The sequence below is a fragment of the Desmodus rotundus genome, chromosome 2 (assembly GCF_022682495.2).
Source record: "Desmodus rotundus isolate HL8 chromosome 2, HLdesRot8A.1, whole genome shotgun sequence".
Taxonomy (NCBI): domain Eukaryota; kingdom Metazoa; phylum Chordata; class Mammalia; order Chiroptera; family Phyllostomidae; genus Desmodus; species Desmodus rotundus.
The window spans coordinates 21,597,576-21,610,414 of NC_071388.1; the positions used below are offsets into that span (position 1 = coordinate 21,597,576).

The window sequence follows — 12,839 nt, forward strand, 5'->3', positions numbered from 1 at the left end:
AGGGAAGCATCAGAGCCACGTGGGAGAGATGCCCCGGGAGGCCTGAGATTTGGCAGTGAACGTGGACAGATGAATAGAGTGTGAGACCTGGGAGATGAAGCTGACTTCAAAGTTTCCAAAAGAATGAATCCCTGCCAAGTCCTGCAAGACGGTAAATTGCTGCTTCTTGGAAAGCTTTGTAACTTCTTTTTTTACTGGATGCCAGATGTTGTGCCTTTTACCTCTTTGGGTGTTGGATATTTTTGTTTTCCTATAAATATTTTCGGGCTTTACTGTAAGACACAGTAAAATTCCTCAGCAATGGTTTGGTCCTTTTGGGTCGTGCTTTTACAGCTTGATGGGTGGGACTAGGTAAGTGCTCAGGGTGAAGACAGTCATTCTCCACGGCTGAGGCAAGACCCTACTGCATGAACCTTGAGGTCTGGCATTGTTGCCGGGTGTACGTACCAGACGTTTTTATCTCTGGTCCTTGGCTGAGGTTCCTTCGCGGGCCTTGGGTAGCTTGCTGGCATGCACACTCACATGCTCAGCTGAATATTGGAGTGTGCCGTCCGATCTCTTGAGATCCTCTATCTATGCAGCTTTCTTTTCTTCAGTGCCCTGACCTCGGTGTCCCCGAACTTTTGGTCCCCAACTCTAAGAGTTCCTGGGACTCCAACTGAGTTTCCCTTCTCTACAGTGTGGCCTGCAAAAGCCCAAGGCAGTAAGCTGGGGCAAGCATGGGGCTCATCTTTCTTCTTTACCACCTCACAGAGCTCACTCTCCTTTTTCCCAGTGTCCAGTGTCAGGCAAGCCATTTTTTCATACATGTTGTTAGTCATTTGGCTCTTTTAGTGGGATGGTTATTTAACCAGTCTCTGTCACTTTGTCTTACCTGGAAGAGGAAGACATTGGCACTCTTAAAACTCCCCTGGTTATTCTAACATACTGCCCTGTTAAACATCACTGCTTTGAAACTCCAGCCAAAATCTGGGATGATGGTATTTCCTTGGAGATCCTCATCTAGAATAAGTATAGAAGTATAATGAAGCAAATTATATTTGTGCAAGTCTTTTATTACATATGAAATCATAATATCTAATGTCCTGTCTCCTACTAGATTGTGAACTCCCTAAGAGGGAATTTCCCCAGAATCTTTTTAGAAAATAAATCTATGGTCATGGCAAGTAGAAAGAAATGAAATATAACTTCTACTTATCTAATCACTTTCCTTTGTATTAAATTGGAAGTGGCATCTCAGAATATTTGTCATCAGTCCTTTTTTAAGTATATTTAGGTAGAGAAAACCTGTATTTTTCAATAGTGTCCATGAATCCTTAAGACTTGAAAACATTTTTTTGACATTCGAATAACCTAAATTTCTTTTTCCTAATGTAACTACGGTTCGCTTTATTTTGCCCTGTCTTCAGGGCGCCAAAATAATTGCTCATCCTTATTTTCAGAATCATGGGATATGAAGCCTATAAGGGATCTTAAGAGATGTTTGGCAAAAGTCACTCAAAGTCTGGTATGAGTGTGTTTTGCTAAGAGTAGTAACTAAGCAAATACAGCAATTACAGACTCCCTTGGCAATCCATTCTTCCAACTACTTGAACTTATCCTTCTATCAATAGAAAACCATTTACATAAGTTTTTCATTACTCATTTAAGTCATTCATTCATTTAACTGGCATTTATTGCTCATTTGACATGTGCTGGGTTCTTGTCATTTTTAATCAGTATGCTGTTCTTTTCAAAACATTTGTAAGTAAATTCTAGATTGCCATATAGAAGTATATTATTATGGTGATTCCGATACAAAAAGTTAATTATTTAGTTCAGTGGTCTTTTGTATAATTTATACATAAATTTGGAAGTTATAAGCATCATATTTCTGTTTCATTAAATGCCTAGGCCTATCAAAATTATGTTAAAAAGAATGGTGAAGAAAAATTACTTCCTGGACTTGACCTAAATCACAAACAACTATTCTTCTTGAATTTTGCTCAGGTATGGTATCTTTCTTGACTGAACAATGTGAAAATCATTTTGATTTATAATTTTGTAGTAAATTAGATAACCCATGCTGAGGTTTCTTATTTTAATTAATTGTGGCAGATCATTTGACTTGACTACATTTGTTGTGTATAACAGACTATCAGATTATATTAATGATATTTATGCTCCTGGTAGCCAATCATTGAACATTATTTGAAGAGTAAATGGTGGAAGAATTCAGAATGCCAATTTCACTGTCAGAGTAGGAAGTTTGCTTCCCCCTCAGCCTGCCCAAATAGGTACTATCCTTGATTAAAAAGCACGAGGTTTCCTTTCTCTACCTCTATCCCTAGGTGTGGTGTGGGACCTACCGGCCAGAGTATGCAGTCAACTCCATCAAAACAGATGTCCACAGTCCAGGCAACTTCAGGTGCGTGGGTCCAAACTGCAGCCAAGGCGCTCCAATATTGGCTCCAATACTTCCAATTTTGGAAATTGGCCGTTTCTAACTGATTTTATAACATTTGGAAATCCGGTGTTTAGTTTTTGTTTCTTTTGAGGGTTGCAGATTGGATCAACAGAACACATCAGGGTAAAATGTCATGTTTACACAGGCATAGCCTTCCCTGCCCTCATCCTCAGAATAAGTGTGAGCTAGACTCAGTGCTTGATGGAGTCCAACAAATAGGCCACCTCCGAACAGTGGCTCTATTTAAAGGTAGCACATGGACATTTCTGAGGGGCTGTGAAAGGTTTAGGCCTAGGACCAATGAGTGGCTATCCCAAAGATTGATTTCCATTCAACATAAAGGGAAACTTTCTAGCAATTGGAGGTTGTCTGACATGGAATAAAGTTATGCCCAAAGCTCCAGGAGAGAGTACTCTGAAGCAAAGGCCCACGAACAACCCATCAAGGATGCTCTGCACGGTGGAAGGTCAAGTTAGATTTCTAAAACCCTTCCCAAATCAGAAGATCTAAGAAAACATTGGATTGGAGGAGAATCACTCTAACCAGCATTTGAATGTTAAATCCTAGATCTCTGTGTATCTATTTTAGGACTAATTTCCTAACATGACCTCTTCCCCAGGTACTATAACACTTCTTGTCAACAACAACTTTTCTCAGGCAAGACTATCTAAAAAACAAATTGAAAATTTTGTAAGGTGGTTGGAAAACAGAGTTTGAAACAAGAGAGAATTAATGGGCTGAATTTTAAAAGCCCTTTCCAAGTAAGCGTGAAGCCCATGTCATTCACTCCTAGGGAACAACCACATTCAATTATGAAACAATAAAATAGCACATTTAAAAACTAAAGAATTTACTGATCTTGTCCTAGTATCATCATTATTATCACCATCATTTAGTATTTACCTTAACATTTCTTTCATAATTCATTCACTCAACAACTGTTTATTGTATGTCTGCTTTGTATATAATCCAAGCTAAATTTAGTCTTGCTAAGATTATCCAAATTAATTGGTTTTTAAGTGATAAGCAACAAAAGTCACTAGATCAATTGACATTATGGTTTATCCAAGTAACTTCTAGTTTCAGGGTTTTTTAAAATATTTATTTATTTTTAGAGGGGGAAAGGAAGGAGAAAGAGAGGAAGGGAAACATCAATGTGTGGTTGCCTCTCTTGCATGCTCCCCCCTACTGGGGACCTGGACTACAACCAGGCATGTGCTCTGACCGGGAATCGAACTGGCAACCATTTGGTTCACAGGTCAGTACTCAGTCCACTGAGCCACACTAGCCAGGACAAGTTTCAGTCTTTAAAAAGATTTTTAAAGATTATTTAAAAGATTATTTTTAGAGAGAGCAGATGAGAGGGAGAAAGAAAGGGAGAGAAACATCAATGTGTGAGAGAAACATCAATCAGTTTGCATGCCCCCAACCTGGGACCTGGCCAGCCACCCAGGCATGTGCCCTGACTGGGAATTGAACTGGCGACCTTTAGGTTTGTAGGATGACACCCAACCCACTGAGCCACACCAGTCATGCCTAGTTTCAATTTTTAAAAGTTGTCTTTTTTTCTTACTGAAGTCTGTGGAAGATGTAAGAATCCAGTTCTAAAGATAACAGAGAACAATTATAAGCTCACACATACTACCAACCACCATAACAATTGAATTTGTCAAAGCTCTGGCCTGCATATCCCCATGAACGAAAGCATGTGTGCATGAAAAACCTGAGTGAATGTAAGTAATATGATTGTAATACCTGGTGCCTCTGGTGTCCTCAGAGAATGGGGGTTGCAAATTAATTAATTTCTTGATAACTTAAATTTGTCTCTTTAGAATTAGCATTTTTATCTTAACCACTGGATTTAAAAATGTGTTTTTCAAGCACATTTCATACCTTTCGACCTTATTAATAGGATATCCTGAACAAAACCTAAGCTTTTTTCTCTTTTTTTTTTTGGACTATTGTTATGACTAATAGTTATAGTGTTAACTGTTTATTAGTTTAGTGAAATCCTCAAAAGCTAGAGTATGGGGAGCTATTTATTTCTACACTAAAAATAAAGAGTCACTAATGGTGATGCTTTTTGACTTTCGATTCTGGCTTTTTGTTAGAGTTTTTCTGTCTGTTTGTTTCTTCCCTAATTCTCTTTCCTGTTACTCCACCGCCTGCTTTTGGCTGTCCCCTTCCCCACTTCCGATTAGTTCAGAAAACATATCCTTACACTTGTATGGTAAGAAATGACCACAAGCTTTCAAGTAAAAAAATACTTGAATTCAATAAAAAGAGGAGGAAAGCAAACAAAAAAGAAAAAGAAATAAATAAACCCCAAATTCCTTTCCCCAAAAACAAACACTTGGAGTCCAACCATGGCCCTGCCTTTTACTGATTGTTACTTAACCTCTGCATCTCAATTTCTTGATATATAAAATGAGGATTAAGTTATTATGTTAGTTTATAGAAGGACTAATGTTAGTGTTTCTGAAGTGCCTACGCCATATTTGTGTTTTAAAATCAGTACTAGGATTGGTTTTAAATAAGGAAGGCATGAACAGAATACGGATTTCTGTGAATAAGGTGTATGGACTTTGCAACAGCGCGTGTTAGCTGACGGTCAGGGGCTTTTTGGTGTTCATTCTTGTGTCTGGGTAGTTCAGAATGCTAATAACTGGTGGCCGGTTAAGTGACATGTAGGCAAATATACAGCTTTTTTCCACCACCAATTTATAAACCGACAATAATTTTATTATACTTAATTGTAATATTTTGTATTTGTAAAAATATTTATTTACTATAAATATGTAAAATTATTTGCAACTTTTATTTTCTTTGTTCTGGCCAAAAAAAATGTCTCTCTAATTTTCATTCATAATAAGAGGAGTATGTGTTGTTGATGTTTTTCAAAGGGTAAATGGAATGCCAACCTTTTGTTAAGGAAATTATTTTCTCTGGAGGTAAAGGGATTTCCTTGGCAAAAGGTTGAGGTTGGGTTTAGTTTTGGAAACAGGCTATTTCCTGGCTGTACAAAGTAAAACATTTTTTAAAGAACCTTGAAAACTAAGAGACATTGAGTTGCTATTGAAAAATTGTGTACAGTGGTTTATGTAGAAATTTCTGAAATAGAAGCAGTTTTTGTATTTTTATGCTTACATAGCCGCAGTATGAAAAACAAAAGGCAAATTATGCTTGATATAAAACTGAATACATAAAACCATTTGTGAGATCTAAGCTACTTAAGTCTTATGTACTTTAAAATGAGCTTCTAAAATATTAGTATTTAAAACAAAAACATTTCCCTTTGATAGTCTAGAAATTGAATTTGCAATGTAATGACTTCTTTCAGTTACTTCGGGGACTGGTTGTTTTGATAATATTTACTATATAATCTATAAAAGTGTTTATAAGGTTATTTAGATGTAATATTTCTACATAATATAGAAGGGTCTGGTAACTTTTTAAAGCAAATACAAATAGACAAAATGATACCTGTGTGTATACTACCTAAATAGTAATGGTGCTAATTTAGATGCTTAAATTGTTTGATATTATTTTTCCAGTCAGAAAAAAAGGGCACTTTCCAAGGCTTAATTTCTAATTCTTTTGAAAGAATATCCTTTCTAGTGTTTTATGCAGACATTTTCAAGTAATATAGCTATTTTCCCTTATAATTCCATGATTTAGCGTGTTTAAGTTAAACCCTCTGAAATACTGATGTTTTCTCCATTATAAATATTAACATTGGTTTCTTATATTTTATAAATATCAGTGTGTGAGCTTGTAGAATTCCCGTCAGTACTTCTTAAAACTTTGACCCTTACCTAGAACTCTATTTAGGCATTTCTTTGTTCATCAATTTATAGTAAAACATACTCTGATCAATGTGACCTTACTTTAAAAGAATCATGGACACTAGTTAATGGTAAAGACTGGATAGTTTACTCATTAGTTAATCTTGTAGCCAAGTTATTCATTTGAAAGAAGTAACCAAAGATCACTTCTTTGTAAAAGGTTCCATTCATTGCAAACAGTTCATTCAGTAATTTAAAAATCCAGTTAATTACAGACAGTAGTCAGATAAGTTACAGGATTAAAAAGTCCATTCTTGGTCACATGAAGTTCAACCCCAGAACTCTTATAATTTTTTTTGGTTTTATGTTTTCCAGTTTTATTGGGAAATAACTGACATACCTCACTATATAAGTGTAAGGCATACAGCATGATTGATTGATTTACATATATTATGAAATGATTACCACAATAGGTTCAGCTAACATCCATAATTGTTTGTACCTTCTCGACTGCCTTCTTCCAATTCCACCTCCCCCCCGCCCTCCACCTATCGATGTTTTTAATATAACTGATTGTTTGTCATGGAAATAAACAGCAGCAGTTCAATAAAATAGTTTATGTAATGAAGGAAAAATTTCAATAAATCACTTCAAGAAATAATATTAATGAAATATGATTCCACTCATCCCATTCTTAAAGAAGGGATTCACTTTTTTTTATTAATAATGTATCCACTTTTGGAAATAGAATACTTATGTCATCCATCCAAAGATTTGATGTTATAAACAGCCGAGCCATAACTGGACTCCTAGGAAAGTAAATAAAGCCCAGGTACGTTGTTGACCTCATTATGCAAAATCAAACTAAGTGAAGCCTTTGGCTGGAAAGAGAGGAGGTGGGCTGGAGATGGAGTGCGGAGTGTGCGTTAGGTTGGGAGCTGTTGCATGGCTAACTCCTAGTGATGTTTTGTGAAGACTTTCTTGTTTTGAGGTGTGGCTTTTTCTTTTTAATTTCCTTACTGTCTTTAAGAGAAATGTAGACTAAGTCATGGGCTTGGACATTTTTACTGAAGTACTTGCCCATATGATTATAACTAAAGTGCAATCCTTTGATATAGTGACCCTAAATTGCTTTGTCTGTCAGTCCGTCCGGGGGCTTGCCTCCTCAGTTGGAGGGGCGGTCAGGCCACTGTGATGGCCGTCCCTCAGCCAGTGTACAGGACTTTCTGAAGGGGGGAAGGGGTTGGATTAAATGAGTCAAAGCTCTCTAGACAGAGTCCCTGAGCCTAGAACCCAAAACACTAAAGACCTATACAAATCCCTCATATCTAAAGCTTTTTATTCCTACATACGTAGTCACTCTAAACCATCTATCAAGTGAATTTGTTCTGAACTTCCAGATGAAAGAAATGACACATTTTTATTATTACTTTTATATCAAATTAATTCAAGCTCTAAGCTCCCACCCTAAGCAGGTGAGAAATGTAATTTCAGTAGTTTTCAGTGTGCTCCTTTCCAGGGTCCTTCAGGAGTCCAAAGGCATCACGTGAGCTGAGAAACTAGGGGACAGGCTCTGCATCTCCACCCCACGGTGGTCACTGTAGACATTCTTGCAGTGAGGGCTCCATCAGAAGTCAGGTGGCTCCATTTCCTCCGTGGTCACGGGCAAGGGCCACAGGAGCCACTGCTGTCAATGCTCGGGCCCCCGACAGCCACAGCCCACCCTGTCGGAGGTTCTCTCGGGGCCTTGCTTAGAGTGGAGTTGGCCCTGTCCCTCACACGGCCTGCCGTTTCTGGGCCCCTCTGCAGGCCCGGGGGAGCGGGCCAGGCCTCTCCCTCTCAAGCACACTGATAGAGGTAAACGCTTCAGCTCCGACTTCCCTCCCTCCTCAACCTCCAACCCCGGGCCCATACCAGAAAGAGTCCTGTTCCTTTTCATCTTTAGGACTCCTAGAGGAAACCCCAAAAGCAAAACGTTTGCCTCCTCCCTGAAGGATAGGCGAGTTGCGGTGGGGGGATTTAGAGGTGGTTGACGTGGTACTGGGAAGTCAGACTTTGAGAAATGCAATGTGGAGAGTGGGGATAGGAACTGCTTTCCTTCCATCCTACCTGGTCCACAGTAGCCAATAAACAACGAAAATCCTAAACAGTGCTTTTCTTCATAATGCTCTGTTACTCCTAGACGTGTAAGCACCAGGACTGGGGGACAGGCTCATTCATCTGGTGTGCACGGAGTCCTGCAGTTTGCAAAGCCCTTCGCCAGGACCAGGCTTTGGGGTGCAGCAGGAGCAAGGGAGACGTAGAGCCTGGCCTCCTAGAGACTACAGTGCAGTGCGGACATCAGGAAGTAAAGCAGAACAAATCACTGTAAACTGTGACAGGGCTGGCACAGCTGGGAGGAAAAATTTGGACAGTATTTGAGGAAAGCCTCTGAGGTGTTCAAGCACAGGCTCCGGACACTGGAGGGGGTTAGCCATGTAGCCGCTGGGGGCACTTTTTCAGCAGGTGCAGGAGCGGCAGGCCCTGGACAGGGAAGGAGCTTGGCCATTCTGAGGAGTGGAAAGTAGGTCAGTATCTTCTGAGCCGAAGGAGGAAGGGGAAAAGACACGCACCACAAGGAAGACACCGGGAGGGCAGGCTGGAGCCATCAGGACGTTGGAGACCCTAGTGAGGAGTCTGGACTTTAGGCTCCTGGAAGATTTTAAGTAAGGGAATGAAGGAGTTTGATCTAAATTTTAAAGATCGCTCTGTCTGCCAAGTAGAGGATGAGCTCAAGCAGGGAGACGTGCTCAGATTTATACGAGTTAGCACATCTGCTGTGTGTGGACATCTCAGTACTCCACTCGCCTCCTCCCAGCCCAAGGGGGGCGTGGTGGTGTGGGAAGAGAAGGGCAGGAGCCGGGTCAGGGTTGACGGGAAAGCGTCCCCTCTGCCTCACGACACTGACCCACCTCTCCCCTCAGATGCTACTCGGTGCCAACAGTGGGTCGGACACTGTTGTTCTGGCCCCGTGGGGTCAGAAATAAGAAGAAATTGGCATTTTGCCAGCCCTTTCCAGTTATTCAGGTTGGATCCAGCTTCTGATATTTATGGAATTCTTTTGGGAAAAAAAGAAAATATTTGTTGTCTTCTCTATTAAATCAAATCAACAACTATCTATTTAAACTCTATTATATTTAAGTTACTGTGTAAGCTCTTTCAGGATATCATGAAATTTCATAATTTTATTCTTTGACCAAACTCTACTTATATTAACTGCAATTCCAAACATGAATTATGCATTTATTTTACAAATGTGTATAGAATGTTTATAAACTAACTGCCCATAATCACCTTAAGATGCAGGTACTATTATTATGTGCATTTTACAGAAAAGGGAACTGAGGCACAGAGAGGCTAAATAAATACAATTCATAACCAGGATTTAAACCATACCAATGGTCTTTAAAATCTGTTGTGCTAAGTCCTCTACTTTGTTACCTTTTCATTTAAAAAATCTATTAATTAGCCCTGCCTGGTGTGGCTCAGTAGATTGAGTGCCAGATTGCAAACCAAAGGGTTGCTGGTTCAATTCCCAGTCAGGGCACATGCCTGGGTTGCAGGCCAGGTCCCCAGTAGGGGGCGCACAAGAGGCAACCACACATTGATGTTTCCCTCCCTCTCTTTCTCCCTCCCTTCCCTTCTCTCTAAAAATAAATAAATAAAATCTTTAAAAACAAATCAATAAAAATAAAACATCTGTCAATGAGAAGAATGGACTCATTCCACCAGTTCTTTTTTTTTTTAACTGTAAATTCCAGATTCATTCACTTGGCCTACAGAGAGAAATGCTACAGCACTCCCACATGCTGTGGACGTGAGTACCAAATGCTGATGGTGACTTTTGTTTGTTTCACAGGATTATTGGGACTTTGCAGAACTCCCCTGAGTTTTCAGAAGCTTTTCATTGCCCCAAGAATACATACATGAATCCCGAAAAGAAATGCCGAGTTTGGTGATCTTCAGGTGAAGTGGTGCAGCCCTCGGCCACACTTGTCCACACCACAGCACTGGGGACTCCCTGTCCAAGAGAGTGGGCCACAGAGGTCACTGCTATTACACGGGCGTAGTTAACAGAGACGAGAGCATCACAATAAAAATGAGGTTAGGTTATTGGAAAAAGGAGTGGAGGGAGGAGGGCGTCTACTGTCTGTCAAGTCAGTCACTTCTCACTGTATAAGTAATGCTTAATCTCTCAAGATGGAATCACCGTTCACTTCTGTTTCTCATACTATCTGCCAGTTTGACGTTGTCTCTTGAAAACAGTGTTAACCATTATATACAGCAGGATTTCTAATCCGAGGGAGAAGGAACAGGTCGAAGAAGACAGTTGGCAGCCAAAGCACATCAACAACATGAGCTAAAAACACATTGCCAAAGTACGTACTTGTACTTTTATTTGCAACATTTATGCTCCTTCAAATCTCTTCCAAAGAATTCTTATCCATTTTAGGGCCTTGGGACTTACATAGTTTCAAACTAATGTTTCCAGTCGTCAGTTATTCATTCTGAGGTCATTTTATTTTGATCCCCTAAGGCTAAAATCGATGTCTAAAACTCTTTTGTTGTACCTGTTTGGACTGATACTGAGATTCTTAAGGCTCCCTGCAATTTTATAAGCGATTTCTTGTTCTCTCTCTCTCTCTCTCTCTCTCAAAACTTGGTCTTTTTAAGAGATTTGTAGTAATGTATAAATAATAATTTTTATATTTAACTGTGAACTACATTTATGACTAAGTAATTGTTATTATAATTAATCACTGAGTATTGAAGTTTCAGGCTGAGATAAATAATTATGAACCAAGGTCTGTAAAGTGATGTACAGATGAACATTTGAGACTTTTTAAACTTATAAATCATATTGATGACAAGCTTTAAGTACAAACTCTGGGTTAAAATTGCCATTGGACAGTTGTCTAAAGATACACAAGACCTGTGGTTTACAAGCAGGGTTTCCAGAACAGATCTGTCCCTAAGGTGGCTGGGATAAAAGGGCGAACTGCATCTGTCGCTCTGCACCTCCTTATCTTTTCAGATTTGTCATATGATGGAAATATTTTGATAATAAATTAAAATTGTGAGCCCATTACTCACTAAGGTGGTTGTGCCAGCCTTCTAGCTTTGGAAAGTGCATTTTCGAATAGGCATTTGCGCCTCCGTCTCCGATAGACCTGCTCCTAAAATTCTAACTTGCATAGAGTTCTGGAAGGGGACTGTTTAGTCCCTGATAGGAACACAACTTTTGAGGCTTTTACGTTCTTCTCTTTTCCTGTCCTGTTCACTGCTTTAGTTCATTTCATTACTTAATAATTTACAGAAGAGATGCACTTCCCAAATCTTTACTTCTCCTAACAAAACATGAAAGTGACGATGTCGTGTTTTGCCTGCTCGTTGGTTTTCCTGCATCTTGAAAAATGCCCATTTACCTTTTTAAACAAATGTTATTGAAATACAACATATATACAAACATTTTATAAAGCATAAGTGTACAGTTCAGTGAACTTTCTCCAACTGAACGCAGCCCTGTAACCAGCACCTGTAAGAAACAAAACATCACCAGCTTCCTAGAAACCCCTTCTCCCAACCATCACTTAACTCCTCTGGGACAATGACTGCCCTCACTTCTAGCATCACACATAAGTTTTGCCTGTCTTTGTCCTTTATGTAAATAGAATCAATCAGCATTTATTCCTTTGCATCTGGCTTCTCTCACTCAGCATTACGTTTGTGAGATTCATCTGTACTTTTGCATTTGACTGTGGATCCTACATTCTCATTGCTGAATGATATTCTAGTGTGTGACCACACGACAATTCATCCGTGCCATTGTTGATAGCACTCGCGAAGTTTCCAGTTTGGGACTGTTAGGAACATGAATGCATATTACTTGAGATTTTGATGGGCTCATTTCCACAAGTCCTTCCTAAAGTTATTATGAATATTGAACACATAATTTCAAACTAACTGTGGATATGCTTATGCCTTTTTCTTTTATCACTACCACCATTATCACGGATAATTTAAAATACACTTATGTAGATATTTTCTTAAGCTGAAAACATTCCTAAATAATAGTAGCTGGAGCAACAGGAGCATCCAGCTCTGAATAACTATCTTTGAATCATTTCATGTCTATCTTGTCCGAGCGACTGAAGAACCAGAAATGAAGAGTGATTAGTACAAATAATGAAAAAGATAATCCCTGGCTGGTGTAGCTCAGTGGATTGAGTGTGGGCCTGTGAACCGAAGGGTTGCCGGTTTGATTCCCAGTCAAGGTAGGTTGCGGGCCAGGTCCCCAGTAGGGGGCGTGTGAGAGGAAACCACACCTGGATGTTTCTCTCCCTGTCTTTCTCCCTCCCTTCCCTTCCCTCTAAAAGTAAATAAATAAAATCTTTTTTCTTTTTTAAAAGACATTACACTTGCCACTGCTAGCTCTTTAAAATGTAAGCCTGCTATCTATATGGAGGGATTTGAGTGACATTTTCAGTGGGGGACAGGCATCTCTCCAGTTCCTCTAGAAATATCAGATTTTCTGAGGCTAAGGGACAGACCAAAGTCAGAAGACCAAT

The 12,839-nt window shown here is 39.4% G+C and overlaps 1 protein-coding gene across 4 annotated transcripts in view; it reads left to right on the top strand.

Moving 5' to 3' along the window:
* The window catches only part of MME (membrane metalloendopeptidase), a 90,310-nt gene extending 78,943 nt beyond the window's left edge, over positions 1 to 11,367 (top strand). For all 4 annotated transcript variants that reach the window (XM_024562908.4, XM_045197123.3, XM_045197118.2 and 1 more), the window contains exons 21-23: positions 1,894 to 1,989; positions 2,331 to 2,407; positions 10,130 to 11,367. In XM_024562908.4, the coding sequence (XP_024418676.1) occupies positions 1,894 to 1,989; positions 2,331 to 2,407; positions 10,130 to 10,229 (273 nt within the window). In that variant the 3' untranslated portion in view covers positions 10,230 to 11,367. The remainder of the gene's footprint in view (positions 1 to 1,893; positions 1,990 to 2,330; positions 2,408 to 10,129) is intronic.
* Positions 11,368 to 12,839: the final 1,472 nt, after the last annotated feature.